Genomic DNA, 17,656 nt, shown 5'->3' on the forward strand with positions numbered 1-17,656 from the left:
ATCTACCACCCTCACATTTAAACTTTTTTCAAAACAAATACGGATGACTCACCATCAGAAGGTATGTCTAAAACCTTCAACAATTTGATCTCAGACTAATTTCAAATATCCCCGCGTGAAGTAATTCCAGAACTCCGCCCCCTTCTTCCATTTCTGTATTTCCGGAATCAATTGACATCTCACGGATCCTTACAGTGACGATGCGCAAGCAACAATACTGACGCATTTCTCGTGCAACTTTTCGCTAATTTTGTTCAAATTGCACGTCTAAGAATTGATAAAAATTTCAAAAATCAGAAATTCGGCATTTTTCCGTTGTAATCACTGAAAATACAAATAAGACTCAAGAAAAAGAGTTTTTGTACTTTTACTAACACTTTAGGAATAGAAAAACCAAAAAAAAAACGAAAATTTTTTTCAAAAATTAATGTAGATAATGGGAAAATAGGGTATTTTAGCGAGCATAATAAATGTTTTCCTTGCTTTTCTCGTATTTTTTAATCTAAAAATGCCTTGGAATACATTTTTATCCCTTGTAACGGTTCAAAATTGAAATTTATTGGTTCAGAATTCCTTCAGTTGAGATCTCCTCCTCCAATATTGCACCGATTTTAGAATGTTTGCACTTTTTCGATAGCTCTCAACATTATCTAGAAGGCTATCATCTTACAATTGCAGAAAAAAAAATTTTAAATCCTTTAATTCGTGTTTTGCCGAATTTCCAGTGCAAAAGAAGAAACTGTAAAATTTGAACGGGAAACGCGCCTGTCCAGTCCCTGGCGCATTACTCGATACTCGCTGCGCACAATCGGAGACTTTTGTAACTGTAGGGTTCCGTGCATCACTCTTCCTTCTCGACTGCCTACGGAATGGCTGGTCTCCCCTCGTCTTCTTCTGATTCTTGTTGAGGTCTATTCCTATTTATTCTGTCTTCTGAATATTCTTTTTGTCGGACGGTGAGTTGTTTCTTAACGATATAAGGCTTCAAAAAAATAATTTCAGCGTCGAATCTATGAACCGGAATATGACAACTACGCTGCAATTTGTAGACAGGGGTCGCCTGCCAAAACACAAATATACAGATCAACTTGTTTCAGTATTCATGGATATGCTGTTGGAAAGCCATTAACAAATCGAGTTTCAAAACCCATATTAATACCGAACATTCACAATTATCAAATGATTTAAAAGTTCTTCTATTCCAACTGTCTCCAAGGACTACATTCACAAAACCGGATGCATTGGTGAACATATCAGCTCCGTTTCCACCAAAAAAGAATCCAGTAGAAATTGAAGATAATGAGACCGAAAATCCCGTTGAAATCCAGAAAACCCCCACCACCAACCAGAAGGATCAATATGTCGATAGGGGTCGACTCCCGAAGAACAAATATACGGATACTCTAGTTGACGAATTCATCAATATGCTAGATATCCGTATCATGAGTTCAAAAAAGGTAAGAATTTAAAATCCATTCTGGTGAACAGTGCGTTAATTTGAGCGCCACCGTATGATGGTGCTCAATATAAGCACCACCGTATGATGGTGCTCAATAGTTTGAGCACTTCCCGAGCAAATGGAGCATCAATGTGTGTTTTTTAGGAAGCCAACCGAACGAACTTCGTGGCTACATCGATACCAGAACAACAGCACAAAGATTAACGATGAAACTAAATCCAAGCTGGACAGTCCCATTACTGGAGAAGGAAGACATGGTATATCGTATATGCAAAACTCTTCTAAAGTCGAGAAGAATACAGTATTCCACAGACCTAATAATAATATTGTTAATTCTATTTCTTGTTTTCTGTAATTGAATAAATTTGATAAAATCAAAAGTTCTTCTTTTTTCAGATTTATCAGTTTCCATAGATTATCACATTTACTAAATCAGGACAAAAAAAATCACTTTGGCAGTCTAAAACTTTCCAGGGAGTTTTTTACAATTATCTTCATATAGGTGAAGTTTGAGAAACATCAACTTTTTTTGAGTTCTCCCCTCCTTTAAGTAATTAACATAATTGTCAACCGGGCCGACACGGGCCGGCGCGTAACTCGCGTCAAAATGAATATTATGAGCTGAAAAATATACCAAAATGAAGATATCGACGAGTTCTATGCCCGTGACCTACTACGGGCAGGATGGCGATTCGTTAATGTGCCGCGGGCCGGGAAAAAATGCCAAAAAACGCGAAAATGGCCAAAAAAGCCATTCTAGCCCGGCCCGCGGCATATTAACGAATAGACATCCGGCCCTTACTCATTCAGAAACCTAGAACTCGTCGAGATCTACATTTTGGTATATTTTTCAGCTCATAATATTCATTTTGACGCGAGTTACGAGCCGGCCCGTGTCGGCCCGTTTCGGCCCGGTTGACAAGTATGGTAATTAATTCAGTAACAGTCGGTGAAACTCCCGAAAGACTGTTCTTCCGCTTTCGTTTCTTCTCGATTTGAGGACGACACAAAACTCGGGGAACGCCCGTGCAAATCAGGAAGAACGGTCAAGGAAAAAACATGCAAGAAATGTTCTTTAATAATTTTTTCGAAAAAAATCGGAATTTCTGATTTCGGCCGGGTCCGGCCCGTTGCAAGTCTGCTACTCAGTGACAGAATTTATTGAAATCCGAATGATAAATATACGGTACGCAGTGACGTTCCGCAAACACCATCACGTACTTTCACACAGTTTTCGGTGCCAGCAAACTCCACGTGGATTTCAAGCAATATCGTTTTTGTATCAGATTGAATATAATTCAAGGTAAATTTTGGCTCTTTTCAGTAATTAAAATTATGTTTTAAAATTTTCAGATGATGTCAAGATTCCACCATTTCCAACAACCTCAGTACATGGAGTATCTTCCAAGTATAAACTCTGCAATTTCTGAATACATTCCGAAGCAGCTTTTAAAAGATAATATGGAACCGTTCGAATCGAGGAGGGAATTGGATATCATTCAAAATATTCTGAATAATTCGGATAAGAAGCTTAGTAAGTATAAAGTTAGAAAAACTGGAAAGTTTATTACCCACAATATCCAAATTTATGACTACCAAGTTAAACTTCAAAATTTCAAAAAGAAGAATTGTAATTCGTTTCGACGCAGGTTTTCTGTTTCAGGAATGTACGGAACGGCTGAAGAGTTGGAGTCGCATTTGAGAAAATACAGGGAACTATTTCCCAAACCCTTCGGAGTTGGGATGGAAATGGTAGAAATGGGACACGTTAGTTCGATTACTTTAAAAAAAAGTAAATTCGACATGTTTTTTTCCAGATGATTCCCACTAAGTTTCGAAATCTGAAAGGAGAATTATTTTACTGTAAACAAGAATTGCTCTTGCATTTCCAGGCGGCGACGTACACTGCTTACAAGAAGCTTGTACGTGGGCTTTTCTCGATAATTGTACATTTCAGAAATACAATAGAAATTTCGTTCAGAAGAAACCAGTTCCAAACGAGATCAGAAAGTACATGGAAAATCATAAGACTCGTCTATTCGGATGCTACGAATTTGTGAAATACGACAATACCGTTTTTAGAGAATTGAAGAACATATTCCGTTATTCAAATCATTTGTCTTTTCAGGACTTTCTCGACTCTTCTAACGTACAAGTAACAGGTGGAGCCCTTTATAGTAAGTATTTATAAATTTTCCCCGGCCCGGTCTGAAAATTATAATGTTTTAAATATTCCAGTCTGCTACCCCCCTGATTTTCCGGATGTGGAAACTTTCGAAAAACTCATCAAAAATCACCCAGCTGTATTTTTGCCTAATTGTGAAGTGGTAAGTTATTCCCAACTTGTTGTAATACCGGAAAACATTTTTTTTCAGGAAGGTGTCATGCTGACTGCAGTTGTAAGAATTTTTGAAGATAGTGGTCAAAAGTTTGTGATGGAATCTGAACTTTTCAATGCACTGAATCTTCTGTATCCGGATAAGCGACCGTTGGAGTTGAGAGAAACTCATGGAATATTGAGAACAAGAAATCTGAAAGAAGTGTTCACAACATATCGAGATTTCATCCAAGGAATTGATGTAGGCGTCATGATTGGAGCTCGAAGATTAATTTTAAATATTTTAGTTTATTCGATGTCCAGTCCATCGAACTAAGCATGTAGTTGTTCCTATAGCGACACCTACTGGAGGTCTTTGCATTCTAGTTGCTGATTTCCTAATCGAGACAGTTCGTCGATTGATTTTCGGATTGAATATTTTCCAGAAGCTGAAGAAAAACACGTGGCATTTGATGGAAAAATTCGTAGATACTTTAGAGAAAATCATCCCGAAAGACTTGGATGGCATCAGTTTCATTGATTTCGAAATCGTCAGAGAATTCAGACGGAAAACGGACGAATATTGGAAAGATTTCGAGGAAAAGCCGGAAATTTTGGAAGTTCGAGAAGTCGGAGAGAACGGATTCACATCTGTTGACTTGAAAGATGAACTGAGATATCTCGGACTAACTGAAGTGTTCCCGGATATTCTCCATTTTGCAGAAGCCATCGTTCATATATGTTTATCTGGGAAAAACGAAAAGCGATTAAAAACAAGTGATATGCTTGATGCATTAGTAAATTGTCAGATTGGGTCGTTTTTTGGTAGTTTTCCAAATGTGAGTAGTTTCATAATTTGAAGAAAGGACGATTCACGAAAATCTGAAAAAAAAGTATTTTCTTTGGTTCTATTCCGATGAAGTTTTCCATTCAACTCCGAGTAAAGCTGCTCATTTCGGAAAACGTGTGGTCATTCTGGTTTTTTTTCAATGTAACTTCTGAAAACTCGAAAACATGTCATTTTTATTAAATATGAGTCAGTTGTTTTAGAATTCACTTCTGACCGAAATGTTTGTTTCTAACAAAGCTCCTAGCGCATGAATTTTTGTGTTTTCAGCTTATGAATATCATTCACACCCAATCAGCGTGCTGTTGCACAAACACGTCTTCGGCCTTAGTTCTAACTTTGAACTCTTCGTGTTGTATCCAGATGAAAAAAGAAGACGCAAAAATAGAGGAAAAGAATGCGGTGACGAGTGTTCAAAACATTGAAGATTCCAGTATCGAGCACAAAGTTTCTGTAAAAGAAACTCCCGATCCTGAAAAGAAGATGAACCGCTCCAAAAGTTCAAAAACTGAAATTAAACAACAATTTCCGAAACTTGTAGCTCCTGAAAAACCATCGATATCCGAAGACCATCAAGTACCCGAGAGCAAGCAGCCAACACTTAGGAATTGTGATAAATGTTATCGAACAAGTCAATGGTGTACAACAGCTCAGGAAGGTCAGAAGGCGGCTGAAAAGAGAGCAGAGGAATATGAGAAAAAGGCGAAAAGAACGGAGGAATTGGAAGGAATTGTGAAGAAAATGAAAAAAGAAATGAAGGAATTGAGGGAGAGAGATCAGAAGATCAATGAGGAAAATGAGAAAATGAAGAAGGAAATGGAGAAATTGAGGGAGAAAGTGAAAAAGTTAGAAGAGGATAATGAGAGATTTCGGAGACAATTGGCAGAGTGAGTATTTCAAAATGTTGCATCAGAGTTATCAAAAAGAATTTATTCAACTGTTTCCTATTTTCAGTGAAAAGCACAAAAATCAGACCCTCGATGTTGGAATGAAACAATTGAAGAGTATCCTGAATGCAGATAGAATGGAATCGGCACTAAGACAGAATCATTTAGAAGAGGATTTAGGAAGAAGAGATCGGACTATTTTGGAGTGAGTTTCTTACATAAAATAATAATTATTGATTTTTATTTTTCAGACTCCGCGAACGCTTGGCTTCTCAACTCGAGAGGATTCCTATAAACTCGACAGTTTTTAGTGACGTTACTGACGCTTTTGGACAATGTACATCTATATCTGACACCAATAATTGGAGGGAAATGCTCTCAGAACTTCAAAAACTCAAAAATGAATTCCCAGCAGCTGATTTAATGACAGAAACGAAGAACATGATTGATAGGTTGAAGGAATTGTAAAGAAAAATAAGTGAACAATTGAATTTCCAGATTCGTTGCTCATACCAACATTCCCGAATCAAAACAATTGGCGGAGTATGAGATATTCCAATTGTCAGCTTCGATCCGAATTTATCTGAAAGCACTGGATATCAATATCATGGAAATTGAGGTAAGGAGTGTTCTAAATCGTCAAAACCGTTGACCAGTTTTCAGAAAACTAACGATTGCTCCGATCTGTTGCCTCTCCCACCGTATCCCCGTTTGTCTACTAAGTTCTTGAATCAATATTGTGAAGAAATGGACAATCAGCTCGACACCTCATCCGATTCGGGCTTTCATCTTCGTCTTGCGGACACTGGTCTCGACACGAACACTCACTGCTACATCTGTTTTGAAGAGTTCGAAGGAAAACTGTATGTATGCAAGGGATGTAAAAAGAAGACACATGAGAAGGTAGATCAAAAATCAGTATTAAAAACAATCCATTTCATTTTCAGTGTTGTTCGAAATGGTTACTTCACGAAAAGAGCTGCCCGTATTGTCGAGAAAAGATGCTCCCACCGAAGATTGATTCGAAATGATATGCTCTGATAAATCAAATTTGAATAGACTTCTTGAAATGTTATACTTTAATTTATGAATAATTATATTATTTTAATAGTCTTCTTGTCCACAGGGAATAGAAGAATTCGATTCAATCAATAAATGGATTTCAGATGGATGAGGACGAACAAGGGAAGAGACGTTTGGTCAGCCGAGATAATCAGGCGAGATGATTCTGAAAAAAGATTCGCAAGATCATTACGTTCCAGCCGACAAGTTTATCATTTTTGAAAGGTGATCACCTGAGTTTTCTAGGCCATGTCCTAGGTCACTAGTTTTGAAGTTTTTATGCCATCGCTTGTTTTAACGATTTGAAGTGTTTTTGAGTCATTTTAAGAGTTTGGCGGATCCGAAGACTCTAGAGATCAACGCTCTGAAAATTAGTCATCTGAAGAAGGAGGCGGAGCTAAAAGACGCCAAGAAAATTCTGGAAGTGAAGGAGACGAAGCCAGATGATTCTGCCCGAATTCTATTTCTTGTTTTCAAAACTATTTGTAATACATTTGATAAAATCAAGACTTTTTCCAGATTTTCAGATTCTATTGAGATCCATAAAAAATCATATCACATAATAATTATTCTCCTCTCATTCTCTTCTCCGCCAGCTCTCCTTCCGTCCCGAATTCATAATAGTGTGGAGCCAGTTCGTAGAGCCATTCTGGCTCGATTACAGTCACGTCGCGGATCGAGTCTTGCATTACTTCCGTGAATATTACCCTGAAAAATATATATTTTGTGATCCAAATTATTATTAGCACGATACGTTTCTTGCAACGGCGTCCCACCGCAAACGAGAGAGTAACGGCGAGAGAGACGCAGAGCTTTTTCACGCGCCGACACAGATTTTCACAGTTTTTGACCTATTTTCGCTATTTATTACAATAATTTGCAAAAAAAATATTTGAAAAATCGCGAAAATAGGACCAAAACTGTGAAAATCTGTGTCGGCGGGAGACAAAAATTCTGCGTCTCTCTCGCCGATGCTCTCTCGTTTGCGGTGGGGCGCAGTTGTATGAAAAATGTTCGGCTAATACCATTTCGGATAATCCTTTTTGAACATAATCGACGATCCTTTGTAAATATTGAATGGGAAATTCTCCTTCACTGTCATATATTTTCCAGTATAATGATATTGTGCCGCTTGGGAGAAGAATCCGGTCACCAGGCATTGACGAATGTTTTCCGAACTGTCTGGAAATTTGAGGGATGAAAAACCGATAATTTTGAATCTAAACATGAACTCCTGTGCATTGGAGCGCGTTTGCATTCATTCTGTTTATAAAAATTTTCCCATCTTTCGTAAATCATTCCTTCGGGTAAAACCTGGAAAAAAAATGGGAAAAATTTAATACTGAGCAAAAGCAAACGCGCTTCAATGCACAGGAGTTCCATTTCGTAACAGCATGTACCGCCGAACATGGACACTGTCAGCTGGTGATGTCATTGAAATCTTGGCTAAAATCTAGTAAGATTTCTATCAAAATGCAATTGAATTCACTGTAAAAGAAGACTGAAGTCAAAATTTTTTATTATTTCAGATTCCAAGAAACTTTCATCATTGGAGTATATTCTGTAAATCGCTCTAAACACCACAATTCCCGTTCTCCTGGAGCCTAGGTGGAAGAGTTTTTCCACGTGGCCGTGTAGTCCTCTCGGACAAAATCATTTCTCAATTCCTCGGTTGCTCACTTTTTTAAAGCAAAATTTCGTGTTTTTCCGATATAAATTGAGAAAAAAACACGAACGATTTTTGAAAAAGCGAGGAAACGACGAATTAAGCAATAATCTTATCCGACACTGCCTCCTGCACGAGAAAAGCGACGCTAAATGCACGAGAAAAGCGACGTCTGCCGTCTCCAATCTCTCCCGCGTGCAAATAGAGCGCACTTGCATTAGACACTGAAATTTTTTTTGCTGAAATTGAAAAGGTTGTCGGCGACTAGAAAAACATAATATTTGGAGACTGAAAGTGGTATAAATGAAATGAGGGGATTTTTAGCTATAATTTGATATACAAAACATACACCAACACTGGGACTAGAATAATTATGGCGAGACACCATATCGAATTCACATTTTCTATGAATTTAGAACATTTTCCGAAGTTTTTCTTGTTTTTTTGTTATAAAAATCATAAATTGTGTTGATTTGTGCTGTAATATGGAAGATAACCACAAAAAATACAATATGTTCACTCTCTTCACATCACTCCATCTACAGGATGACCAGTATAGACCGAAAATGGAAAAAGATCCTTTTTTTCAAAAAAAGGAAACGGATACGTTTTTCAGAATATCTTCACCGTCATTTTCCACTATCAAACATTAAATTTGGTTGAAAACTGAGTTCAGTATAAAATTTGGAGAAATCAGTTGAAAATCGTGAAAATAAGGCGATTTTGGGAGGTTTTCGAGGTTTTGTGAAAAACTGAGGACCATATTCGAAAATCGGAAACGGATAACTTTTAGCGACTGTTATTAGCTACATTTTGAGCTATGATACAAAAGTTTTCTTTCAGAACGAAGTGAGTTAAAACTTTTTGAAAATTTCGAAAAAGGCATAAAAAGGAGTAGGGTTACTGTAAGACACTTCGTCACGACGTCTGAAGAAATGATTGTTTTCCAATCTTTGTGTTTTTGAGTAGAACACATCTCGACCTTCATTTTTGTAGTTGGCAACATTTTTGTACGGAGTCTTCTTAGAAAGATATAGCGCGATGAATGAAAACATCCGATTTCCCGAACTTCGATTAGGGAATTCAGGGAGCACATGCTTTCATGAGCCATAACTTTCCAGGAACGCATCGTACAAAAAAGTGGTCAACTAGAAAAATGAAGACCAGGTTGTGTACTATAGAAACAAAGAAGGTTTGACAAAAAATAATAATTTCTCCAGACGTCGCGACGAAGTCTTTCATGGCATTTGAAAACCTCATACCACAGTTCATTCTGAAGCAAAACATATATTTTATAGCTTAAAATGTAGCTGACAACAAGGTATATAAGTTATTCGTTTCAGTATTTGTGTGAAACGCATCCAGTTTTCTGAAAGAGTTCGAAAACATCTCAAGAATCTCAGTCCTTACGCGAGTTTGTACCGATTTTTGTAAAGTTTATACTGAATTCAGTTTTCAACCAAATTTAGAGTTTGATAGTGGAAAATGACGCTGAAGATATTCTGAATAAGATATCCGTTTCCGATTTTTGTATAAGTTGACTGCTTTTTGACCGTTTTCGATCAAAACTGACCATATATTAGCTGTCGTTTTATCTACTGTTCAGTATTATTTTCCTCTTTTTTTGGATTTTCTAACATTATTGTTATTGTTCTTTTGATTTCTGTTCTTGAAATCCTAATTTTTCTCTGGAAATATCAAAATCTGACAGTTTTCAATCAAACACCCTCAAATCCCAGTGAGAGAGTGAGAGACGTGCCTCCCTGTAGGAGACGCAGACCGCGTGCGAAAAGAGAGGCGCTTTTCTCGTGCAGGAGGCAGTGATCCGAGAGGACTACACGGCCGCGTGGAAAAACTCTTCCATCTAGGTTCCTATTTGGTCAGGAGAACGGGAATTGTGGCGTTTATAGCGATTTTTAGCATATGCTCCAATGACGAAAGTTTCTTAGAATTGTCAGAAGTATCAAAATCTGAAATAAAAATATGACTCAGTCCTCTTTTAAGGATTACTGTAGACTACGCAAACACCGCACATCCGATCTTACGACAACTTGCAGAAACTCACTAATCAATCCTCGACACGAGACCTTCGGAATTCCGAATCTCTTCAACAACCGTACCAATTGACTCCTCACATTATCCGCTCTCATGAGTCCACGATAATTGACGAAATGATCGGAACACCATTTCTTGCTCCGCCCATTTTCAACAAACTTTGTGAATACATTCAACATAGTCATATGATCTCCTTCTTCAACTGAGAATTTCTTTCGGATGACGTCAGCTTGATGACGTGCACGGAACGGTGTTAAGAAGACGTCCTGGATTTGCATCATTGCGACGATCGTCACAATTTCATCGCTACATCCGAATTCTGCCGACTTCAGAAGGCATTTACTGTGCATTGGTGGGAGAGGGAATTCTGCCATTTGCATACCAAGGGGATCCGTTAGTTGGGATCTGGAAATTGAGGGGAATCGTGAAAATGCAGCAAATTGGTTACTGTAATTTGCAGAAAAAGGACTACGGTAACTGTGTAAAATCCAAAATTCTTACGTTTCATCGACAGCTCCGAGAGCGTAGAGAAGCTCCAATCCATGAATCATCGACCATGACGGTGGTGGCTGTAATAGTTGGTTCAGTTGAGATCGATGAAGAACGAATTGATAAGTTTTCGATGGAGATTAAGAAGATGATTGTGACAAAGGTGCTCTACGGGAGATATTGAACTTTTTGTTTTTATAGAATTGGTGTTTTTAAAAAGAATGAATGAAAATGTTAGAATACGACCGAATTATTGAAATTAACAGACTTAAAAGAGCGGAAAATCTGCAGTTCAAAAGTGTTTAGGAGAATTACAGTACCCCGATCCTAAACATGAATCCCGAGACTACAGTAACCCGATCCTGAAAACTTTTGATCCTTAGACTACAGTACCCCGATCCTAAAATTTGGATCCTGAGACTACAGTACCCTGATCCTAAAAACTGGATCCTTGTCCTTACCGATAAATAATGAAATTTATGAACATTCTGCACACCCAACGCCTTCAACTGTAGAATCGTCGCCGCCAGATGACATCTCTGAATTTCGGGGATCGTTCCCTCTGAAAACTTATCGAATTCCTTCTCCGGATACAATCGATAACATTTTCCAGGTCGAATTCTTCCGGCTCTTCCAGCTCTTTGCTCAGCTGAAGCTTTCGATACAGTAACCCTCATCAGTGACTCGACTCCGTTACTCGCGTTGACCGCCCGTAATTTCACGTATCCCGTATCGATGACGTAACAGATTCCAGGAATTGTGATAGATGCTTCGGCTATGTTCGTGGCAACAACCACTTTTCGGGTTCCATGAGGAGTTGAGTCGAATGCTTTCATTTGTTCGCGCGCTGAAAATATATTGATTGGGATGAGGGAACTTTTTGAGAAATATATTTTAATCGATTGTAAATTCCGGGAAATTTCTCTATTAGAGTTTGAATACAGTAACCTATACTTTTTGAGTTCTCAGACGGCTCATCAAGAGATAGCCTGACTGACCTATCCGAACTCTTCTTTAAAACCTATTCTTATGTGATCCTTCCTAGCTCAATTCGATCATATCATCTGGATCTATGCAATCAAAAGACTGGTAGTGTGAATACAGTAATCGACGATGTCTAACAAGGGAAGTCTTTGGAGACGCCACTTTCAAACGACCTAAAAATTTGGTCATAAGTACTTTCGACTACGGGAAGTCCATTTCTGCAGTCAAAACCTGCTAAATGTCACTGCGAGCCGAATTATGAGCTCTCTAACTTTTGTATGGTCAAGCTTTTTCACATGGAATTCCTAATCGGCATGTAGTATACGCAAGATTTTCTTATTTTTGCAACGTACGAGCACAGGAGAACCGCTGGGGAACACAAATGGAACCGCGCGGTGGCGCATATGCGGCGTGAAAAAGCTTGACCATATGAAAAGTCTAAGAGCTCATAACTCGACTCGCAGAGATATTTAGCAGGTTTTGACTGCAGAAATGGACTCCCCGTAGTCGAAAGTATACCTATAACCAAATTTATAGGTCGTTTAAAAGCCACGTCTCCAACCTTGTAAGATAAAAAGAAACCGACAAGTATACTCTGACCAAGAACTGAAACATTGATTTTCCCAAAAAGATGGCACGGATGTCGATAGAACTACCGTATACTAGATAGAAACGATTCTTCCAGAAACTCTTTTTATCATCACATCTACCGACTCATCTATCCGCCATTCACACATTTTCAGTGACATTGTCACATCAACCGCCTGTGTTCGTGGGGTCAATAGAGGACAAGTAGAATGAGAAGATGCGTATTGCAGAAGAATTGCTATGCCGAAATGGTCACAGATTGTAAATCTATGATAATGATGACCAGCTACTGCAGGTTCATATTTCATTTTTGTATCCCTTCAGTTATTTTTGATTGACTGATGTAGTTCCAAGCCAAATAGTTCTCTCATTTCAGATGTATCTTGAGAACGCCGAGCGGAAGGCCATGAAGGAAGAGATCAAGAGGGAGGTGAACGCCATTCATGTAAGTTTATTTATTTATTTTTGGAACTTTATAAATGAATTTTTCATTTATTGTGCGAGTTTCAAGTTGAAAAACTGAAATTTCAGAAGTTAGACTGACTAGGGAAGGTCATGGAGTCAATCTGGAGCACAAGAACTTGACCTATATCAATGGAAAACCAAAAAGACGCTGATTCCAGATATAGTTTTAGTTTTTGTCCTCGAGGCCTGGTATTCGAGAAAAACAAGGCCAAAGTTCTAAAAAAGTCAAATTATTACCTTTCTGACTCGCGAAATTTTTTTGCAATTTTCGCGTGTTAAAAAGGTAATAACTTGGCATTTTCAGAACTTTGACCAGATTTTTCTCGAATACCAGGCCTCGAGTACAAATACAGAATATATATTCGGAATCAGCGTTTTTTCAGCTTTCCAATGATATAGGTCACGACAATTATCTCCAGACTGACTTCATGAGCTTCCTAAGTGAAAACTAATTCAATCATTTCTTTCAGAGGCAAAAGGACACGACTCCAAAAGAAGATTGGCACCGTCTCAATAAGAAAATCAATGAGACGGTGGTCCGATGGAACAAGGATCATCCGAAGATGCCAAACTATTTGGATCTTCATTGGATGACCGTCTACGGAGCACTCTGCTTCGTAGAGAAGGAGCTTCTGGGCGAACCAGAAACCCTTCATGTGGAGACCGGAGTGGGGAAGAACTCCAAACTCTCGATGCCTCAAATCAAGATGAGCATCTTGAAGACGAGATGGAGAGGGTACACTGTAAGGGTTCACGAAGAGAATCCTGGTGTACTTGTAATGGAAAAAAAGAAGAAAGAGTGGCAGAGATGGTGAGAAAGGAGTACGGTAGATCGATGATCGAGCCGAACCCTAAACCTAGCCGCTTTTTCCTCGAGAAGCTCCGAGTCTAGGATCTAGCAACCACAGTTTCATACAGATCCTGTCAAGAGGGATACTGTACCCATCAGGTTCCAGCAAAGGATATGAACGGAGTCAATGACAAGGGATTCGAAAACATTCAAGCATGCTATAAATGTCTTACTGTACCTAAATCTTACTGTATTTAATCTTTCTGTATCTATTTTTCAACAAATTAATAAATCTTGAGTAGACCTTTTCCAACTCGATTTACTGTTACAGTACGTCGCGCTCAGCATGCTGGATATTCTCGTTTCTAAACAGCGGGATATTCCTCGGACTGTAGTCTCAGGATTTAAATTTCAGGATCGGGGTACTGTAGTCTCAGAATCCAAATTTCAGGATCGGGGTACTGTAGGGTCAGGATCAAAAACTTCCAGGATCGGGTTACTGTAGCTAGATCCTAAATTCTTGAATCGTATCCTGGGAGCCCGGATTACTGCAGTAGCTTCTGAGATTAGTGAATAGACACCTAAGATACAGTAACCCAAGAATTCCAAAAACTTATTTTTCGCTTATTTTTCCACTTTTTACCTGGCAATGCTCCATAACACGGCACGACCCACAACTTGTCGACATTCCTCAGACTTCTCGCCTCTTCTCTCAACTTCTCACTGACGTCTTCCACTTCGTCTTGTCCCGTCAGGAATACCAGAATATCACCGGGCATTTCGTGTTTGTGAATGTTGATTACGGTATCCACGGTAGATTGACAGTAGTCTGGAACTGATCTGGAAATGGAATGGATTGGGAAATTGAATTTGTGGACCCTTAATCTACTCATGGCCGAGAAAGTCACTTCTGGTGGCCTAGGAAACCGAAACTCGGTCTCCAAACTAACATATTCAGATTCAGCTCGATTAGAGCTTTCAGAAAAGTATAATCATGCCCATATTCTGAACAAATCGAGTCTCACCACGAAAACTACCGTAACCCAGGATCAGGACAACGGTAGCTTTCGTGGTGGGACCCGATTTACTCAGAATGGGGGCATGGTTATACTTTTCTGAAAGCTCTCGACGAGCTGAATTCAAAAAAGAAGACGAGAAGAAAGAAATTATGACTGGTTTGGGTCTTACCACGAAAATTACAGTAACTCATTCTAGGAAATCTATGAAGAGCTGAACTCGAATTTTTGAGTTTGGAGACTGATTTTCGGTTTTCTAGGCCACGATTTGGCAGAAAATACTGATTTTTGAGTCATTTTCAATTTCAGCTTTAAATTTTCCTTCCTCACGTCTTGGTATGATGAATAGAAACTGGATGAGTCCTTCCCTCCACTGAAATAATTCCAGCCGTATCTTTATCCGGATTTCTCGTCTCATTCATCTCGAAGAAATCCTTGAAAAGTTCCGCATCCAGTGTAGCCGACGAGACAATAATTCGTAAATCGTTTCGGACTTGCATGATTTTTCGAAGGAGTCCGAGTAGAATATCGGTGTTGCATGACCGTTCGTGAGCCTCGTCGATCATGATGATGCTGGAAAATGTTTGTGAATTTTTAGCAAACATTCGATTGAAAAAATTCAAAAATTCAGTGAAAAACAGCAAAAATTGAAAATTGGAATAGAAATCTTAACTGGTGGCCTAGAATTCCAAAATTCGGTCATCAAACTTATATTTTTGTACTCAGTGAGTCAAGAGCTTTCAGAAAAGAATAATCATTCCCCTATTCGAAGCAAGTTGGTTCTCACCACGAAAACTACAGTAACCCAGTTTAAAGGCGCATACCGTAGTTTCGTGGCGGGACCCAACTTGCTTCGAATCATGGAATGATTATACTTTTCTGAAAGCTCTTGAAGAGTTGATTCTAAATATGTAAGTTTGATGGCTGAGTTTTGGTTTTCTAGGCCACAAGAGCTGGTTTTCTAGGTCATCATTATAAATGGTTGGCATTGGGGAGTTTCTTAGGCCTAAAACTACAGTAGGCACTTTCAAACTGGCTTACTGTAGTTTCTGCGGTTTGTGGCCGAGCTTTGGAGTTCTAGGCCACCAGAGTTATTTTCTAGACTATCGCTGTTCACATAACGGATTTTTCGAATAATCAATATTATCTACAGAAATTCCGTAATTTTTTTTTGGATTTCCTTCACAAAATCCGTTGCTCACCTATACTTTGACAACAACGGATCCGCCAAAATCTCTCTTAACAGTAATCCATCGGTCATAAATTTCACTTTTGTGTCCTTATCGGATACATCATCGAATCTTACTGTATAACCGACATCATGTCCCAGTATACAGTCTTTCTCTTCGGCAACACGTGTGGCGAGCTGGAATTGGAGAAATTTGAAAGAAAAATGAGAACAATTCGTTTTTACTCAAAAATTTAAAAATAAAATAAAAATTTTTTGACCCATGGCCTAGAATCTAAGACCCGATGGCCACAAGCGAAATTTGGCCATAAAACTCCCATATTCAAATTCAACTCGTCGAGAGCTTTCAGAAAAGTATAATCATGCTCTTATTCGAAGCAAGTTGGGTCCCATCACGAAAACTACCGTATCCCAGAATCAGGACTACGGTAGTTTTCGTGGTGGGACCCAACTTCCACTGAATCGGGGCATGATTATACTTTCCTGAAAGCTCTCGACAGGCTGAGTCAGAATTTGTAGTTGAAATAAGAAAATTTAAAGAACTAAAAGATTTTGGTAACTTTTTCACGAGTTAATTCATACGATTGCTGGCCGAGTTTCAGATTTCTAGGCCACAGCTTCTCAATTTTCATCCTTACCGTAACCACCGCCACTCTCCTCGGCTGTGTAATCGCAATCTGTCGTCCATCGGCCGCCCATCCGGCTTCCAGAAGAAATTGTGGTACCTGGGTACTCTTTCCACATCCAGTCTCACCAACAATGATCACCGTTCGATACTTTTCACACATATAGAGAATGTGACCGCGATTCTGAAAGAAATGGGTCGGAAATTGAGCCAAATCCAACATTTTTGATCATGGCCTAGAAAACCTGATCTGGTGGCCTAAAAAACCAAAACTCGGCCATTAAACTTACATATTCAGAATCACCTCATTGAGAGCTGTCAGAAAAGTATAATCACGCCTCTATTCGATACAAGTTGGGTCCCACCACGAAAACGGCAAACTTGGGTTACTGTAGTTTTCGTGGTGGGACCCAATATTCACCGAATCGTGGCATGATTAAACTTTTCTGAAAGCTCTAGACAAGCTGAATCTGAAAAGATGGATTTCATGGCCGAATTTTGAAATTCTAGGCCACCAGTGTGGATTTCTAGGCCATGACTGGAAATTGCTCTTTTTTCTCACTTTTGTAATCTAAAGGAAAATAAATTTGCAAAAAAATGACAGGGAAGTGGAAAAACTGAGCCAAATCCGACATTTTTGATGATGGCCTAGAAAACCAAAACTCGGCTATGAAACTTATATATTCAGATTCATCTCGCCGAGAGTTTTCGTTTTGGGACCCAGTCAGAAGCAAAAATAGTCATGGTTATTCTTTTCTGAAAGCTCTCGACAAGCTGAGTCTGAAAACATGCGTTTCTTGGCCGAATTTTGGAATTCTAGGCCATGACTCGATCTTTTTTCTCACTTTTGTAATCGGCAACCGTATCCTCTGTTGTTGAATATTCAATGAAGCATATGGATTATTGAAAACTTTCAATTGTTCATCGACGGGCGGTCCACTCGTACTCTCAGTCGTCCTCTCCTCCAGAATCAGTGGCCCTGTCCGTGGCGCATCGGCCGAATCATCGGGACGTGCGAATCCACGTCTCGACGGGCCTCCACCGCCCGATCTCTTCTCGCGTTGTCCGTGTCCCGGATGATATTTTGAGGACATCTGGAATATTTCGAATAGGAAAAAATGAATTAAAAAGAGAAAAAAGTATTAGAAATCGAAAATTTCAAAGGCGAAAATGGTAAAATATTGAGTACAGTATGAGAGAATTCATTTTGTTTTGTT

General features: G+C 38.9%; 4 protein-coding genes across 4 annotated transcripts; 2 read left to right on the plus strand and 2 right to left on the minus strand.

Moving 5' to 3' along the window:
* Positions 1–43: 43 nt before the first annotated feature.
* On the plus strand, positions 44–6,541 carry GCK72_011018 (uncharacterized protein; the record flags this gene model as incomplete). The annotated part of the gene is made up of 15 exons (XM_053728160.1): positions 44–61; positions 1,098–1,457; positions 2,813–2,993; positions 3,123–3,226; positions 3,277–3,381; positions 3,441–3,636; positions 3,698–3,786; positions 3,835–4,038; positions 4,085–4,615; positions 4,987–5,510; positions 5,578–5,715; positions 5,762–5,962; positions 6,009–6,129; positions 6,174–6,413; positions 6,458–6,541. 15 exons carry the CDS (start codon positions 44–46, stop codon positions 6,539–6,541), a joined length of 3,096 nt encoding a protein of 1,031 aa, XP_053587737.1.
* A 597-nt stretch (positions 6,542–7,138) lies between these two features.
* Positions 7,139–11,618, minus strand: GCK72_011019 (uncharacterized protein; the record flags this gene model as incomplete). The annotated part of the gene is made up of 5 exons (XM_053728161.1): positions 7,139–7,280; positions 7,598–7,754; positions 10,304–10,698; positions 10,795–10,862; positions 11,244–11,618. 5 exons carry the CDS (start codon positions 11,616–11,618, stop codon positions 7,139–7,141), a joined length of 1,137 nt encoding a protein of 378 aa, XP_053587738.1.
* A 1,112-nt stretch (positions 11,619–12,730) lies between these two features.
* GCK72_011020 (uncharacterized protein) lies at positions 12,731–13,867 on the plus strand (the record flags this gene model as incomplete). The annotated part of the gene is made up of 3 exons (XM_053728162.1): positions 12,731–12,799; positions 13,290–13,555; positions 13,738–13,867. 3 exons carry the CDS (start codon positions 12,731–12,733, stop codon positions 13,865–13,867), a joined length of 465 nt encoding a protein of 154 aa, XP_053587739.1.
* A 189-nt stretch (positions 13,868–14,056) lies between these two features.
* Positions 14,057–17,533, minus strand: GCK72_011021 (uncharacterized protein; the record flags this gene model as incomplete). The annotated part of the gene is made up of 6 exons (XM_053728163.1): positions 14,057–14,169; positions 14,253–14,449; positions 14,956–15,198; positions 15,828–15,991; positions 16,453–16,623; positions 17,285–17,533. 6 exons carry the CDS (start codon positions 17,531–17,533, stop codon positions 14,057–14,059), a joined length of 1,137 nt encoding a protein of 378 aa, XP_053587740.1.
* Between the last annotated feature and the right edge of the window lie 123 nt (positions 17,534–17,656).

The sequence above is a fragment of the Caenorhabditis remanei genome, chromosome III, assembly GCF_010183535.1.
Source record: "Caenorhabditis remanei strain PX506 chromosome III, whole genome shotgun sequence".
Taxonomy (NCBI): Eukaryota; Metazoa; Nematoda; class Chromadorea; order Rhabditida; family Rhabditidae; genus Caenorhabditis; species Caenorhabditis remanei.